Here is an 18,723-nt window from a genome sequence, read left to right on the forward strand (position 1 = left end):
CCCTGCTGTTCACTTTTCAAAAGGAGAAATAATTAAAGTCTTGGAAAAGACTTCATTGAGAATGTTACAGCCTTGAGGAAGACTAGAAATAAATGCCAGAAATCCATGTTTCATGTTTCTGTGTTTTATTGAAAGGTATAAGTACAGTTTTACATGTAAGGATCTTTTCCAGCTTAGCCATCCTATTGCTTCACTATTACTGATAGCTTTAGATAATCTCTTTCTTGTGACTTCTCTTGGCTTTGTGATAGGATGTGTGTACATCCCACTTGTTGAAACCATTGTGAAGAATTAATTGTGCCCTCTTCACTATTCTTGGCTGTGAGCCCACGTATTGGCACCTTTACTAAAATAAAGACATTCAAGAGGGTCAAGCTTACTGTGTCTGTCCTCAAGCTAGTGTCCTTGGACAGCACCATGGATGCTGGTACTTGAACATCTGACTGTCTCTTAAGGCTGTCTTTCTCATCTCTGAATGCCCCATCCATGCTACAGCATACGCCTCCGAGCTCATTATTGCTCTGAGTGTCTGCTCTTGGATCAGTGTTTCACACATATTATTTACATGCTTTATTTTTTCATTTTAGGATTAAATCAATAGCTAGACTTTCTTATCACACTGGATTAGCTTTATTCATTCCATTTGAGTTTAATAAAAAGCTGTCAAACATAAGTCTACATTTTTATCAGCAGAACTCTTTCATAAAACGACACGAGATGTGTTCGATTAGAACATACTTTTCAAAATACAGCAATGTTTGATATATTCTAGACAGTTATCCCTTTATTTAATCAATCACAATTGAAAGTAACCATCAAATGGATAAAATAAAATGAGTCTAGTCAAGGAATCCTTAGGGCGTAACAGTACAAGCATTTAAAAATAGTTCTTTTTAGCTGGAGTTACTATAACTCCCCAATAAAATAGCTTTCAAAACTTATTAAAAATTCTACATAAAATGGCATACCCGGGGAAAGGGAAGATACACAATTTGATGAAGAACCAACGTGAAACAGCAGTACAATCCTTCTGTAAAATAAAGATCAATCCATTTAATTTACAAAATGGTATGTTTGTGGAACCAAAATAGTTTTTACCCACAAAGAAAGAACAGTCCAAACAAATCCCTTGAACTGTCCTTTTGTTCTTCAGAAAAGCTACTACTCAGCATGCTGTATTTGCAAAGCTCACCCATCGCTGACGATCACTGGCTGTACAATTGAAAGATGAAATTACTCTATTTTGATTGAGAACAGAGATGCCTTCATATTGCTTGTGTTCTCTCTGTGGATGCTTAGGTATGTGGGGACACAGTTGATGCATTGGTGCATATGGATCTTGATAGGGTACACGTGTCCACACTCTCAAACTTACCCACAGTTTCTCCACATGCTCACAGATCTGCACATACACCAGTACACGCATGATGCCAAGGTTCAGTAGTAGAGCTATGCCTAGGTGCTGTCTTGTACGCACTATTTAAGAGTGTGAGACATTTATGATGTATTCCTAGAATGCTAAGAGGAACAACACTCAAAGGGTTAATGTAGAACACATATAGGAAAATATTGTCATTTATTTTATTCAAATGTTTGGAACTTAAATACAAAATCATCACGAAGTTTTCACAAAATGAAGCATCTGTCGCTTGGAAAGAAAAAAATATTTCAGAAATATGTTTACAGAAATGTAAAAATATTAGGCATCAAGACAGATGTGAGCACACTCAGTAGCTTGTCTTGTTTGTCAGTCTTCCTTTGAGTTGAAGATCTTATCATACTCGTTCAGCATGAACTCCGCTATCTGGTTCTGGTATACCATGTGAATTGCCATGTTCCCTGACTCATTTTCAGCTCGCAGAAGGGTAGGTCCAAATACAATCCCCAAGCTTTGCGTGGACATGAGATTCTTGGAGGCTTTGGCCACTATCCTGGGGAGAAGAAAAAAAATAAAGATACCATTGATGTTTAAGGTGAAATTGTGGCTAGCTCTAGTTCTAAGAAAAATAAAGAACCACGCTGCACTGATCATGAGCCCTTCCTGAACAGTATACTGAATGGAATCAGAACATCACCTTGTCCAGCTTTAAGTCCTCATTATAAATGGCTAGTGTGGATGTTCAATGAATATGTTAAACAGTAAAAATTCTTGTGGAATTAAAAAGATTCAGCCTCTGAAGTGTTTCTAATCAATGGAGAAGAAGGGTAACGTATTCATAGATTTTATTAGAATCCAAAATAATAATAGAAAATAAATGCATGATTAATAATGGAAGACAGACTGGGGTAAGACTTTAGCAATTAGAATGAGGGACATATTCCTAGCAGAAGTTAACTGGAATATGCTTTGCATAGGAAGTGTGGTCCTGAGACTTTTGGGTATATGTCAAAATTCTGTTTCTCCATTCAGTTGGATGGGTTATTTTCTCATGCCTTAATAGAATGAAGAATCTCGTAGCCTTCCTACAGAGAAAGAATCCTTCTGAGATTAGAGAGGTACTTGCTCACATGAGGACTGCATAGAAGCTGGGATACCTTCAGTACAACAAAGATGTTGTATTTAAGGGATGCCTTACGCGTCACCAAAGGACTTTTCGAAAGAAAACCAAACCTTCTTGCCAGATCGACACTTAAACAGGGAATGGACTCATAGATGATAGTTCGGGAGCACAGTTTCAATGACAGTAAGGAAAGAAGACAGCATGTGTAAGGCATGGGCAAAGAAATGCTATTGTAGACATCTAGACAGCCTGATCCAAAGGAAGTATGAGTGAGACAGTGATTTTGTTGTTCTCAGTGCTCGGTGTGGAATTTGGTTGAACTGTTGAGACCTTGACACTGTCTTACTTGGCCTATGCTGGCCTGCGCAGTCCGTAGTTGGAGGAGACAGCAGACTCTTGGCTTTCATTACTTTCCAATGGAACCCTTGAAGTTCCATTCTCTGGCTTGTATCTGAGCACAGCCCAGGTTGATGCAACGGAGTGTTGGCAGAAAAATGTACTTGGCTTAAATTTTCCCAAGCAACCATAATCGAACCATTGTTTTAAATGATTTTCTTGTGACATTTAATCCTCATAATAGCCCCAAGAAGCGGGTTCTGTTGCTAGCTCTGTTGAGCAGGTGAAATGGTTGGGGCTCTGTGAACATAGGGACTGACGTCATGCAGAATTAAGGCTGGTAGTGGGCTGTGTGGTTCCAGCTCTTCAGAATACATCATCTCAAAGTGTCTGGTAACGCCCTTATGCTTCATAATGGGGTCAACATTTCACTCCTCTCTGCCTTGCACAATTATTGAGTCTACAATAAGAGGCTCTGAATTTTCATCCTTCACTGAACAACTGTGGTTGTCAATTTGGTTACAGCATATTTATTGTGGACAAAATGACTGCAATCTTTTCTCTTTCTTTTATTTTTTATTTTTATTTTATTTTTTGTCTTTCAAGACAGCGTTTCTCTGTGTAGCTTTAGAGCTTGTCCTGGAACTCACTCTGTACATCTGCTGACCTCAAACTCACAGAGATCCACCGGTCTCTGCCTCCCAAGTGCTGGGATTAAAAGCATGCACCACCACTGAAAATGACTGCAGTTCTGAGTGAAAATTTAAGACATTCTGCCTCACATTTTTCTTTTCTTCCTGTTTTAAGTGAGAACATTTGTACCTGTGAGTATTGTTGGCATGACTACATTTCTGGAAGGGAGTCTCATATTTTTAGAGTTTCAGTTAGTTATCAGAGATTTCAAATTTAAAGTTTCCTTTGGGGAGAAAGAAGACTACGTCACTTTGATGCTTCCTATTTCAAAGGCTGTAAAATGATATAAGCCTCCTCTCCCCACATCTGTTGAGTGAAACAAGCCTTAGCTCCCCACAGCATGGCAGTTTACCTCAGTTTAAGATCTTTGGAACTTCTTCTTGGCAAGTGTGCTATGAAAGTCATTAGTAAGACTTATTTTAAGGTAAAAAAAAAATAAGGTTTTTATCTTTTGCTTTTAACTGAATGCTTTTTATGACACCAGCTCCAGTTACTCCAAGACGTGAACAATTGCCAAAGACAAAAATGGAAAAAACAAAACATAACAAGTAATTGAGTGCTCAGAAGGCAAAGGTTGCTGCGAATTTACCCATTGACAGCAAACGTCTCAGCTGTGGAGGTTCGCCCAGCAGAGAGCAGTTCTCTTTCGTTATAGGCTATCGGGAAAGCAGACAGAAATCTCAGACAGTACTGACTGTGTGATGGCAAGTGGCCTGGCAGTGGCACCTGGGTAGTGGCAGGTCATTAAGGATGGGAGTTTAGAGAGTCTGAAAGGGGAGGGGCAAGATGGAAACATGGTTTGTGTTATACTTTCTAATTTAGACTGTCCTAATTTCTCTTGGATAAAGAACTGGCAGGAGAGCTGGGATAGTTGGGAACTCAAACTGAGTGACAACCACAAAAAATAAGGTCAGAAGTCAAGATATCTCCAGGATTTGGTAACTACAGGGGCTAATCATGGCGGACAGGAGGTGATGGGATAACTCATCCAGTGGCAGCCTGCTCAGTTCTCATCCCCAAAGCACAGCTAAGGGGATACAGCCCTACAGAGAAGCAAGGCTGGATTGAGGTTAGAAACTTCGCTCTTCTCCAAGAGTTACAGGTTATTTGTGTGTGTGTGTGTGTGTGTGTGTGTGTGCGCGCACGCGTGTGTGTTGGCAAAAGACCTTTTCTCAGAACCCAGGATAAGGTGAGATCTAGAGGTGGGTACCTGGTTGAGTTTGGATAGAATGGAGAGTAGAAGAATAATGAAGTATAGCAAGTCACTCTGAAAGCGTCTCCATCTCAGTTGCTGGGCCATAGGGACTCCCCAGTGTGTAGGTTCCTACCCCAGTGTGCTAATGCCCAGTTATTGCTTTTTATACACGTATAAATTATCACATCTCATCCTAAACCCATCTTCTTCAGGTTCATGCTCTAGAAATTTCCCATCTGATTTTGATAATGCCAATTGATGAGTGTTTAAAATGATCCTGTTAATGTAAATACTTCAGAATAACATAGCTTTATACTATTTATTTATTTATTTATTTATTTATTTATTTATTACGTGTCTGGATTAGTGCAGATTAAATTTTGATAGCAGTTTAAATTTGTTTCTTAAATTAAGAAAATCAAGTCACTTGCTAGGCCTTCAAGAAAAGCAAGCTGTAGTTAAAGAGATAAGACAATATGGGTGTGCATTAAATGGTACTTGTGCTGATCACCTTATTTACCATTATAAAATATAACCTGGTGGTGCATATGTAGTCAACCATTTATTTTCTGAGTATCAATGAACAGTAGGTGATAGGTTAGAAAAACTGATCTTTAGCTTAGAAATGATACTGAGGGTGAGGGCCAATCTGATGTGGAAATTGCTGCTTCACGTGTCTGTAGAGACAGACACTTCTAGCAAGGAAAACTCTGAAATCAGGGCTGCCTGGCAAATGGGTTAATGCTATGGTAAACTTTGCTGTTCACATAAAAGCCTACCCATTCCTACCTTGCTAGACGCCTGAGTATTTAGGTGGCTGCTTGAGGAGCACAGAGAGTCAATCCCAGGGTCCTAAATATAGTTAGCATATTATGAAAAAGTGTTTATTTGTCACTTTGTAATAGCACATTTTCTAGTCTCCCGTGTGAGTAGATGTGAGTTGCAGTCGAGGGCTTAACTACTGGTGGAGCACACACAAGAACACAGTCTAACCAAAGCAAGTAAAACCCTGCGTGCACTTTGTATAACCTCATAACTATGGAGGACAACAAATGCGCAGTAAGCACTTCCAGTAGTTGGAGGGATGCCACAGCTGGCACTACCTTCCAGAAAGCTCTCACCAAAAGTGAGTTCTGAGCAACACTATTTCTGTCATACGCCTCATAAAAATGGCATCCAAGATAAGTTTTGAAGAAGATTGAGCGTTGTTTTTCCTCTTGAAAATCTTAATGCACAGAACTGTTATTAAGACGCCGAAAAGACTGCAGAGAAAACGCTCAACTCGTGTAGTCCTCTCTGACTTAAATGGCATGCCTGACTTTCGTGCCTCAGCAGCACTGAGCTGTGCAGTCAGGGAAACCCTGACCTAGTGGATTCTGCTAAGGGCCTGTCTGCGGTTACTGGATGTGATGTGCCTGCGTTTCTCTGGGTCTGCAGTCTCTGCTACCAGCCCAGAGAGTTCTCTTCTTTAGGTGGATATATTCCATCATTCTTAAAGTCCATGGCAGTGTTGTGAATTCTGAGCTGCAATTTAGCCTATTTCTCCCCCAAAAAGACTGCAAGACACATAGCCTTCATCACAGAACAAAGGCAAAATGACAGAGAACAAATTATGAGTGAGAGATTTAAGGGTGATGATGTGGCTGAGAGATTATAATATACTCTGAATTGGTGAACGATTGGGAAGTTATGAAAATCGTTTAGCTCTCCTGTCGGCATTTGGAAAGTCCCTTGATAGATGTTTATTTGCTATTAATTTATTCTCAAGAAACCCTAATAGCAAAGATACCTGATTTTCAGCAGCTTGAAAAACTCAAACTTAAGCTCCCGCCAATGGCTGACTATCAGGCTTCATCTCTTCCTTGAGAAAGACTAAAGAAACACTTCTTTATCTAATAGAGCCTAACAAAGACTTAACTATGATTTTATAACTGTGCTCTGTAATAGCAATGATACATGCTCATTGTAGTAGCAATGCTTGTAACACTAGGTTAAATCCAAGTTTGTACAGTCTTGAATGAGTCAGATTTTTTTTCCCACAAGGTCAGAAGAGTGATACCTTATAGCAATATAGGGAGAAAAAATGTGACTCCCACTCCCTGTCAGGTGACAGTGACCCATCGATTTTGGATTATGAAAAATGCAGTCTGCACTTCAACACTACAGATGTTGGATCCTAGGCCAGAACAAAAAGAAAAAAAATCCAAAAAACCAAACCACCAACCACCCAACCAACCAACCAAACAAAACCCAGAAACTCTCAGAAAAGCCTTATGCTTGGTATATTTTTCCAAACATGAGCAGAATTTGAACTAACTGAAAGAAATTTCGTGGTTGTGTACAGTCACAGCCAAATGACTCAAGGAAAGGGAGCCTTGTTATCAAACGAGAAGCTGATATGGAATCAAGAAAAGCAACATATTTAATAGCAGCACATGTTCAAGCAGATAGCTGATAGGTAGGTGCAGCCTTTTTTAAAAAATCGTAATGTATTTTTTGTGTGTGTGTGTCCGTGCGTACACACGCATGTGTGTGTATCTGAGTGAGAGAAGAACCTCCAGAAGTTGGTCCTCTGCATCAGACATATTAGTCTTGGGGATCAAACTCAGATTCTCAGGTTTGGCCACAAGTTGCCTTTAGCAACTGAGTCATCTCACCAGCCTGCAAACTTCCTTTAAAGTTTGTTTCTTGCTGTTTCCATGGTAATGTACACAGAAAGCCACGTAACTGCCCATAGGACAAGTTTTCAGTTCTGGGGGTGTATTGTAGCTTTCCTCTTCCCGTCTGAGGAGCATCTAGAGGGTGTTACTGGATTGGGGAAGAGTGTGGTGACAAACGTGTCCCACCAAGTCACACACCTGGCATGCAAAACACATCTCAGCCACCACGTGCGAAATGTTAGCCGTCATTTTGACCATTTAGTAAAGAGAGACTGTTACAAATAGAATCAGTCTTCAATATGCTCAACTTATGTTTCTTATGTGTTGTGACTATTTTGAGGGGATGCGTGCTAACCATATGCTTGCCTTCCCTCCGTTTGCGCAAACTATTCTGCTGTCTCCTCTGGCCTTTTAGAAGATTGGGGAATCTGCAAAAGTCGCACCTTCTCTCCTAAAGTTGTGGCATATGTCAGGAGAATGCTCAACTCTACTAACGGCAGGAGCACACTTACAGAGCAGTTTGCATTTGGCATCAGCGTGTTTCAGAGTGATCATTCACAACCGATTCAGCCAATGTCACATGTCAATCTGGAAATCAATTGGCTTGAACTAATTGTAGTCTTCAATTGTGTATCTAGATACTATATCATTATTAGTTTCCAAAAATCAGCTCACGGCTAGCATCCCAAGTGGAAGTTATTGCTCTATTCTGACAGTTTTGCCTTTAAATGATCTTTAGGACCATGCATATATAATTTTTAAAAATACATTATAGGAAAAAACCCAATATGGCAATTGCCTATTGATAGGTAATACAGCCTGCTCTTTAAAATTTATTGAGCTACTTTGCATTAATTTCAATACAGAAGATGGAAACACTTTCAATTATCCACTTGACTCATATCTTTATTGATCATACATTATAGATATAGACTAAAGCACCTTTAGAATAATATTCACATTGTTTAACAGGATATAGGGAATGAGAATTTATAAACGAATAGCCGTGGGCTTCAACTAATGACTTATTTCTAGTTATGCGTTTTGTAAGGTATCAACAATGATAAATAAAATGGGCCGTCAGAGCCACAGGCCTGCCTTTCTAAATACCAGAAGGGAATACTATTGGTACTATTGCTGGATGCTTTCACATGCTAATCATGATGTTTCAGGTATGCCAGTGTTCACCAAACATACTTGAAAATAAACTTTAGCTTTTCCTTGAGTTATAAAGGAAGGAGTTTGACTGGAGAAAATGTGACATTTATATGAGCCTAATTCTTCTGTGTGTATGTGTGTGTGCATGGAGGAATGCAGGTCTGTGAGTGAGGAGAGTCATGTTCGCTGCAGCATGCAGGCAGAGGTTGATCCTCATCGTCCTCCTTATGTGAGAAAGGGAATATGGCTTTTTGCCTTCCATCTTGCCATAGGAGCATTGAGGTTCTAGAAAGGCACAGTTACACCTGGCTCTATGTGGGTACTGGGAATTTGAACTCAGGTCCTTATATTTGTTTACCCATGGATCTACCTCACCGGTCCATGAGTATAATTTAAAAAGTGCATTCCTTAATAATCAACTATGCACCGGGTGCTATTCTGAATGTTGAGATAGTTGCAGCAAGCAAAACAGACAGAATCCTTATCCAGTAGGAGCTCCCACAGCCAGTCTCCCTTATCCACAGCTTTTGTATTTGGGGATCTAACCAACCTCAGATGGGAAACATTTGAGAAAAATTGCATTTGTGTTGAAAGACTATCGAGTTTTTCCTTTACATCTACCCTAAACAATGTGGTATAACAACTCTTTCCATAGCAGACACATTATATTTGGTATTATAAATAAGACCTCAGCATTCAGAGTCTGGTGTCTGCAGGGTGTGCCAAATCCATCCTCTAAGGAGCCTGAGGAGTGACTGGAATCTTGCGGGGGTGGGATGGACAGCCAAGCCCACACTACTCAATAGATAATGCGATTTCAATCATGAAATGGTTTACAAGGAAACTCAGAAAGGAAGGGGTAGTTCTTCTACTGACCCCAAGCAATTTAAAAATCCCAGTGACCTAGAATCTCTCCTCTGAGATTCGCGCGTAGGCTGGATCTGGCTGCCGCCATTTTCAAATAGTACTCCTAAGTTCAAGGAGCAGAGTAGTGTCGTGGAGCATGCTACAGTGCAGTGGTCCAGGTTGAAGCTGGGCTCTGCCATTCTAGGAGTAGAGAAAAGTCCAGTGTGACCATGGATTAGTGAGCCAGGGGGTAGAGGTGGGAGGCACTCCTCAGGGACTTGCGTGACCTTCTGCACCTGCTGTACCTTTCCAGGAATCGTCCCTCCCTGATATGTTTGCCTAAACAGGACAGGACTTGTTCCTCCATCCCAAGGGGACAGGGATTTTTTGTTTTTGGAGCACCCTGTCAGGGATTCAATTCTAAGGGCATTGGGGAGTCCGTTTTCGGGTTTTGGAAAAAAAAATAGCAATGTCAGTATATAGAGTATGTAAATGAATACATAGTGTAATTGCTGTTTGTATTTGAGGAAATACTCTTTCTACAGTTCTGAATTCAGCATTTCTCATGCCTAGCACGAACAATCGCTATGTCTCAGATGTGTAATGTGTATTGTTTTGTTTTGTGTATTGTTTCCCTTATAAGGGAAAATGGGCATGCACTAAGGATTTAGTACACATAAAATTAGTAACAACAACAAAATTTTTACCACATATTCTGTTGTCAAATTTTGCAACATTTCCTTAGGTAGAGGTTTTCATTCTGAGCAGGCTAATCCACCTGTCCCTTGCTGGCCTGCCACTGAAGGCTCTTGGCACTCTCTGCAGAAAGCCCCATGGTTAGGTGAGGTGGGGAACTACTCTTCGCCTGTAGCCTTCAGTGGGTAGAGACAAATGGTGTGTATTAACCTCCACAAACACAGAATGGTCTCCTATGACGTCATCTGGCTTAAGAACACAGTGTTTGCAGTGGTGGGAAGTCCTGCCCTTTGTGGGAACATGCCAGAGGATCTCACCTTATTGTTTGTGGGAGTCACTTGGAAAGATCTCACAAAATACTAAGATCATCTCCTAGAAATCTGATGCCAGATGTTGGGGAAGACTTTTGGCAAACAGGAGTCCCTTACAAGTTCTCAGGTAGGATAAATCTTTGCCTCAGACAAGCACTGATCCTTCAACCACATGGTAACATGTAGGAGAGCCTTGCTATCATTGTTATTATCTGGTATAGTCTTTAAAATGTAATCACTGGAGATGAAAAATAGCTAGCTATTATATGCTCTTCTTTAAACTTCAGATCCTGGAAAAGAAATCAACAAATGCAAATAAATAGAATTGTATATTTTCTCTTGTGAATATTTCTTGCCATCTTTTCTATTGAGAGCACATAATTTTATGCTTGTTTATTTAGTCCATTTGTTTATTTCTATAAAACTACTGTATAATCCTTAAAAATGTGCTAATAAAAAGTACCTAGGGTAACAAGCAAAGTCTCTTGTTTCCTAATGAAATGCTTTCACTGCGGTTATTATTAGCCAGTGGGTGTGACTTCGAGATAGTTTTCTACTTACTCATTGATCTACCTACCATTACATATGATAATATGTATTCATATACTACCTGTATAAAATATATAAAATGCAGTCGATTTTTTATTTTTGTTGTTGGAGACAGGGTTTTTCTGTACCTTTGGAGCCTGTCCTGGAACTAGCTCTTGCAGACCGGGCTGACCTTGAACTCACAGAGATCTACCTGCCTCTGCTTCCTTAGTGCTAGGATTAAAGGCATGCGCCACCACTGTCCTGCATATTTTTAAAATATGCAGCCATATCTTTAAAAAAGAATGAAATAGTAACACAGAAAATTTTCTAAAATTTGTTCTTCCATTCTTTTACTCAATGTGTATCATGGGCATCTTTCCAACTTGCCATTCATGAAATAGGATTCTTTAAAAACAGTCATTTCATTTTATAGCATGGAAATACCTTAAGTTCTTTAAGCACTCATCAGTTGGCAGCTAACAAATTGCTCCTTCATTTTCTGTCATAGACAGAAAGAGTCTTTTCTGTACAGACTTCTGAGATCTTAGGGATTTCAATGATAACACCTTCATCATTTTTATCAAAAATATAGCTCCTGATTTTCTGTTTCTTAATTTTATTTTCTTTTATGTTTATATAGTCACATGTGGTAGTAGTCCTTCTGCAGTTTATACCATTATTGTCATTATCATAAAATTCAGCCATATAAAGAGAGAAAATACAGTTTTCCAGTCTTCTCTTAGTTTAAAAAAAAGTAATGTCAATTTTTATTTTTATCATATTCCCTAGTTTATCTTAGTCTAGTTTAGTTTGAAAATGTGATCACAATATAAATTTATCCTTTCCCCCACGCCAGCTAATTATTGAATAATTCACTTGCTACCAGACGATTAGTGACATGATATTCTTTGGTAGTTGGTTATAATCACAGCCACACATACCTGCGTATCTAGCTCTTCTGCGCTCTGTGTATTTGGAGCCAGGACCTGACTATCTACATCACTGTAATGTCAATAGGCTTGTTCCTCCTTCCATCTTTCTGTTTTCATAACAGACAGAAAGCTTTCCAGTGAATTTCAGGTGGAGGAAAGGAGCTAAGGTGAGACTGAGTATGTTGACCGAAGCTACTGAGGAGAGAGCAGTAATACCATGGGATATAGACATTCGCTTTGCACAGGACTACAATCCAGCATTTCAAGTTTGAAATCAGAGCTATTCCCAACAGTGAGGCCTGAGGAAGACTTGAGTTTCAGTCAACTGAAGTGAGTTGCGGCCAGCCAGATATCCCGGAAGACATATTTACATTTTTCAGAATCTCCTAATTCACATTCAAGGGCGTAACTACACAAAGGAGAAGGGCAAGAAGGCAGAAGAAAAACAGAGCTAGTAGATAGCACGAATTCTAATTGATCTTAATAATAAAAACCTGGAGTCAGATATTAGGGTGCTAAAGCTAAAGAACAGAGCAGCCAGCCTCTACCTCTTACCTCTACAGAATCCCCAGACCAATGGGGTACCCTGTCTCTACAAGTCCTCAGACTGAATGTTGTCTGTACAAAACCTCAGACTGAATCCTGAGCTCTTGTCTCCTCCCTCCTTAGAGTCCTCTCTCCACCCAGCCATATTAATTCCTGTCTCTGCCTTCCTAGTGCTGGGAATAAAGGTGTGAACCAACACTGCTTGGCTCTGTTTCTCTTCTAGACTGATTCAGTCTTGTGTAGCCTAGGGTGGCCTTGAACTCAGGAAGATCTGTCTGTCTCTGTCTCCTGAGTGCTGGGATTAAAGGTGTGTGCCAGCCAGCACTGCCTGGCTTCTGTGGCTAACTAGTATGGCTAGCTCTGTACTCTGATCTTCAGGCAAGCTTTATTTGTTAGAGCACAAACAGAATATCAACACACATGTATGAACAATTTTCTCTCATGTGTCATGGTTTCTTACCACAAATGGAAACACACTGCTGGTGGAATGACAGAGAATTTTAGCTCTGCTTTCAAAAAAGTGTCTTCCCTCAGACTTTAGGATAGCTTTAGTCATCTATAGTGGGTCTCTCAAGAGTAACATAAGTTTGCTCTGCTACCTAAGAACTGATAATCCGAAGATCCCACTTGCAATTACAAGAAACATCTAGAAATTGTATCGTACGTTCAGAGTATTTTCAGGAAGCAAACATTCATAAAAGTGCTACTGTTCTCTACCTGAGTTTTCCAAATGAACCTGTTGAAATGCTAGTACGTGCTAGTCACGTCTTATATGAACTATCAAGTGTTGTACATGGTTCTGCATTAATTAAGACCACAGAACAATGCACCTAATTAAAAGAAATTAGTGCAAAACATGGGTCTTAAATATTTACCCTGTGTTGTTTGAAAAGCTTAGGAGGAATGTTACCAGTGTGTACTTAGAACTCGTTAATCTCTGGTTTTTTTTTCCTTATTATATAAGTGAAGGGGATGTCAGTTCCCTCTGAGGACATCCTCACAAGGTTTTGGCAGTCTATGTTTGGCAGGGATAGCTTCTTGTTTCAAATGTCCTTGGAGTAGCTGATTATCAGTTGAAATTTGAGAATTATCATTCTATTGTCCATATTTTACTTTATTTTCTCAGTGAAAATATTTTTTTTATTTTTTAAAAAATCTTATTTTGCATACCAGACTCGATTCCCTCTCCCTCCCATCCTCCTGCTCCCTCCACCTTCTCCCCACCCTACCCCCACCCACTCCTCAGAGAGGATGAGGCCTCCTATGGGGAGTCAACAAAGTCTGTCACTACTTGAGGCAGAACCAAGCCCCCCCCCCAATGTATCTAGGATGAGCAAGGTATTCTCCAATGGGAATGGGTTCCAAAGAGCCAGTTCAGAGGAATCTCAATGGCCAAAAGGCTCTTAAGGAACTGCTCAGCATCCTTAGCCATCAGGGAAATGCCAATTAAAACAACTCTTAGATACCATCTTACGCCTGTGAGAATGGTTCAGATCAAAAACACTAATGAAAACTTATGCTGGAGAGGAAGTGGAGTAAGGGAATGCTCCTCCATTGCTGGTAGGAGTGCAAACTTGTACAGCCACTTTGGAAATCAGTATGGCGGTTTCTCAGAAAATTGTGTCTCAATCTACCTTAAGACCCAGTAATACCACTCTTGGACATATACACAAAGGAAGTACACTCATACTACAAGGATATTTGCTCAGCTATAGCAGCATTATTTGTAATAGCCAAAACCTGAAAAAATCTTAGATGCTATTAAACCAAAGAATGGATAAAGAAAATGTGGTACATTTACACAATGAGTACTACTCAGTGGTTAAAAAAAATGACATCTTTAAATTTGCAAGCAAATGGATGGAACTGGAAAAAAAACATCCTGAGTGAGGTAACCCAGATACAGAAAGACAAACACAGTATGTACTCACTCATGAGTGGATATTAGACTTAAAGCAAAGGAGAACCAGCCTATAACCCCAGTCCACAACTCCAGAGAAGATAGGAACCAAGGAGAACCCTAAGAGAGACATACATAAATCCCCCTGGGAAGGGGAAGTAGAAAGTAAGTCTTTTAATCCTTTCTATAGTGACTGAACTTCAACAGAAGCTTGTAAGCCATCAGGTTATCAGGGTGGCTCTAAAATAGTGCACTCCTAAAAGGAAGGACACAGGACAGAAACTGAAGGTGTTTGGCTGGAAACACAGCACAGTTAGGGAAGCAACGATGTTGTGAAAGCAAACAGCTATTGTATGGAAGGAAGAGGGAATGAGTTTTCTTTGTATGAAGAATTAGTGCTGTGAAAATAGAAATGGTGATTTCAAAGCCGCCATAGATTCTTTTTTTTTATTTTTTATTTTTTCCTTTTTATTTATTTATTTATTAAAGATTTCTGCCTCCTCCCCACCACCACCTCCCATTTCCCTCCCCCTCCCCCAATCAAGTCCCCCTCCCTCGTCTGCCCTAAGAGCAATCAGGGTTCCCTGCCCTGTGGGAAGTCCAAAGACCATCCACCTCCATCCAGGTCTAGTAAGGTGAGCATCCAAACTGCCTAGGCTCCCACAAAGCCAGTACGTGCAGTAGGATCAAAAACCCATTGCCATTGTTCTTGAGTTCTCAGTAGTCCTCATTGTCTGCTATGTTCAGCGAGTCCGGTTCTTATCACCATGGAAAATGCAGACAGTCAAAATAAGAAAATAAAAAATCATTCAAAATTCTAACCACTTAGAGTTTTACCTCTATTAATATCTAGTTTAGACTTTCCTTATAAATACTGGAGAGGTACTGGGAGCATTCATCAATATTATTCAATATTTTATGCATAATTCAGCAACATCTTGCGTGAGCTTCTCTGTGTTGGGTACTCTGCTAAGCACTTGGGATGTAAAGATGTAGATTACTCAGACTGCAAAATAGTTTTTTTCCCCCTGAATTTTAACAATGAAGAAATGAGGAGGATCAATTCTTGTTTGGGAATAAAAGCAACATCATTTATTTAAAAAAAAAAAAAAAAGGCCTACATTCCCCATCAAGAGAAATATTTAGCAGGACATTTGAGATTCCTTAAGGTAGATAGCAGATTTAGTGACCTTTGAAGAATGATTTGTGCTGCTGGATTAATGCCCAAAGAATAGACATTCTGGGAAAGTTGAAGTATCATTTAATATGAGAAGGCAGAATATTTACTAACTAAGATTTCTGCCCAGCATGCACTGTGCTTCTTGCCATTTTCTAGGACTCAGCAGAATTCATGGCCTCAGTGGAGTGAGATACACTGGAAAAGCAGAGAAAATGCTTTTGATTTTGGCAAATCATGGTATTTGAATAGCAAAGGACAGCAGCTATGAGTAGCCCAATAGTTGGATAGAGAGATAAGCCAGGCTACAATGCTAGTAGACTACAGATAGACCTTCTGAGCAGGGAAGGGAGAATGGAGACATCAGTGAGGTCTCAGGACAGTAACTGTCTGACTCCTTCTTAGCCTACTTTGCTGGGTATGAAGGCTGCTAGAAGGCTCAAAGAATATGAGGGAAGACACAGTCATGTTCTTTTCCTTCAGAACGGCCCAGTGGTTTAGCATGATTTTATAGTTTCCATGTCTGTTATACCAGGCATAGCTAAGTAGAAATTACTGTGCTGCATATCTAGGTGAATGTGACCTATGATAGTTTCACATTCTACCATTATCACATGGAATCTGGAATAGGGAGTTGGCCAAGACAGCTGCAAACTAGAACAAAGTAGCACCAGCCTGCTGAGGTTGCAAAAGCCAGACACTTTCTTTTCTGCTAATCTGCAGAATGCAAATATCCTCAACACCAGGTTTGGTCTGTTTGGTCTAGAGTACTTCCATAGACCAAGATTTGAGTTTGGGTCACAGTAATAAGTACTCAATAAGCATTTATTGAAATACTGTATTAACAGATTATATATATATATATATATATATATATATATATATATATATATATTCTGGGCATAGCTCCCCAGAATAAAGGCAAATCCAGAAAAATTTGAAAGGCAATCATAATTCATTTAGAAGACTGGAATCTTAGATTCAATTAGGGCACAATCCCACCTACTCTGGGAAAAATAAGAGCATAGAAGTAGAAATAGAAATAGCTATTTTAAATAAAGATTTGTATTTTATGGTTCTGTAAGAGTACGTATATGCATGTATGTGCAACTCATGCATGCCTGGTGCTGTGGAGGCCAGAATAGGGTGCTGGATCCCTGGAACTGGAATTATAGGCAGTTGTGAACTGCCATGTGGGTGCTTGGAACTGTACCTCTTTGAGAGCAGCAAGCACTCTTAACCACTGAGCAATCTCTCTAGCCTCAAGAGCTAGTATGTTTTTTGACCTTGTTAAGAGGTTGGGATTGAACTGAAAGGGACTTTAGAGTTTACAAGTCAGTTCACTTCTTTCTGTTTAGTCCTGCTGCTATATCCTTTCTTCCTCAGTGGATGGACAACAACTATACCTTGCATGTCACACACTCTTTCTGTGGACCAAATCCCATGAGTTCTAATTCCAGGAGTAGTGTAAGAAGGCTAACAATATAATTAAGGTTGGGGCTTGCTCTTCTGCTATCTGTTTGGTGACAATGAGTCAGGCAGTGGTGGCAGGCACAGCACAGATGTGTCCTTGGGTAAGAGAACAGCCCAATTGCCAAAACTCTTACATCTGGTTAGTCAGGGTGTTGTATCTGTGGAGAACAGCTTGTGTAATACATAAACATTTACAAATAATAGTTGGGGATTCCTCGTAACTAAGAAGTGTCAGTGAAAGTCCATAAGACATTGTTCATAAGTAAAATAGATTTTACTCTGGAATGAGAGTCGATTGGAAGAGTGTCTGCTCCATGCATAGGCTCACCGACAGCAATAGAGTTGAAAAGACCCTGATGGGATAGGAATAGAGTGATGGGGCTTAATTACAAGAAGTCAGGTAGCTGTAATCTTAGTAACAGAGCCTGAGGGGCAGGCAAGGCAACCTGATTTACGGAGAGTCACGAAGATGAGTAATAGGACATGGCATTCTCAGGAGCAAGATAAATAGGGAGGTAATAAAGATGCCCTTCTCCGTGTTAGAGCAATACATCTAATCAGTGGATTTTTAGCTACTTCTTGGCCCCTGGGCTTCTTTAGTCCAGGGACCAGAAGCCAAGGCTAAGAGTTGTCATCTCGTGGATAACAACAAGATGCCATTGACTCAGATCAAGTAAAGAGGCCGAGTCATTCTTGCAGTCGGGACAGGGATAGTATGCGTGGCACCTACATGGAACTTCCAAGGTATCTGCTGTTTAGGCATAGCTAATGTCTGATGTAGAAATCCCAAGGTGAACAGGAATTTGGACTTGCTGTGAATGAAGGAGTGGGTGGCACTGGGTTTGAAGGAGGCCATAGGTGAAGGAGAAAAGGAACCCAGGGTTCATAGTGGAGGGGTGAGCTGACGGCTTAAGAATCAGGCTTGGTTTCAGCATCTGAGTCTGTGGTTCAGCCTTCTAAATCTTCCACTTTAAAGATTTCCTCAGGAAGAGAGGCCCCATGTCATCCCGGGGGAAACATTTACCAGATATCCATGAAGAATGGGTTGGCAAAGGGCAGCAGGCGAACTCCGGGTGGCCTGTGATATGCTGACTTCTCTGTTTGTACCGACTCTCAGAAGTAGGTTCGTCTCCAAGCAGTGGTCCTCAACCTTCCTAACGCTGCAGCCCTTTAATCCAGTTCCTCATGTTGTGGTGATCCCAAACCACAAAATTATTTTGTTTCTACTTCATAACTGTAATTTTGCTACTGTTATGAATCATAGTGTAAATGTCTGGTATGTAGGGTATCTGATATGTGACTCCTGCAAAAAGGTTGTTCAACCCCCCACAGGGGTCATGACCTACAGGTTGAGAACTGTTGGCCTTCAAGGAAGGCTCAGCTCCCAGTACTCTGCCATCAGACAGATTCAGCTATCAGCTCTGCAAGATTTCCCTAAACTGAGGAGAGGCACTTCAGCCTAAAAGATTCTTGGAAGTGCCTTTGACCAGTAAATGAAGGCAATGAATGTATAAAAGCTGAGCTCTTTTGAATAAGGCAAGGGCTGCCGTGGCCCAGCGGCTCCAGAACCTCTACAGGTTGTCTGGGCTTTGCTGAGCCCATGCCACAGACTGAGTTTTCTTTCTCTCCCACCTTCTTTTACCCTCTTTCCATTAGTAGCAATAGGTAGCTATCACCATGTTAACACCATTTTATGATAGTCACCATGAGCTATATGGAATCAGAGATATTCTGATAGAAAGGAAACTTGCCAAAGAAAAGACTTGAA

At 40.3% G+C, this 18,723-nt stretch overlaps 1 protein-coding gene across 1 annotated transcript in view; it reads right to left on the reverse strand.

The window, feature by feature from the left end:
* Positions 1–223: 223 nt before the first annotated feature.
* The window catches only part of Arhgap15 (Rho GTPase activating protein 15), a 598,323-nt gene continuing 579,823 nt past the window's right edge, over positions 224–18,723 (reverse strand). The window contains exon 14 of the mRNA XM_057755169.1: positions 224–1,931. Within this exon, the coding sequence (XP_057611152.1) occupies positions 1,748–1,931 (184 nt within the window). The 3' untranslated portion in view covers positions 224–1,747. The remainder of the gene's footprint in view (positions 1,932–18,723) is intronic.

Source organism: Chionomys nivalis, chromosome 22 (assembly GCF_950005125.1).
Source record: "Chionomys nivalis chromosome 22, mChiNiv1.1, whole genome shotgun sequence".
NCBI lineage: Eukaryota > Metazoa > Chordata > Mammalia > Rodentia > Cricetidae > Chionomys > Chionomys nivalis.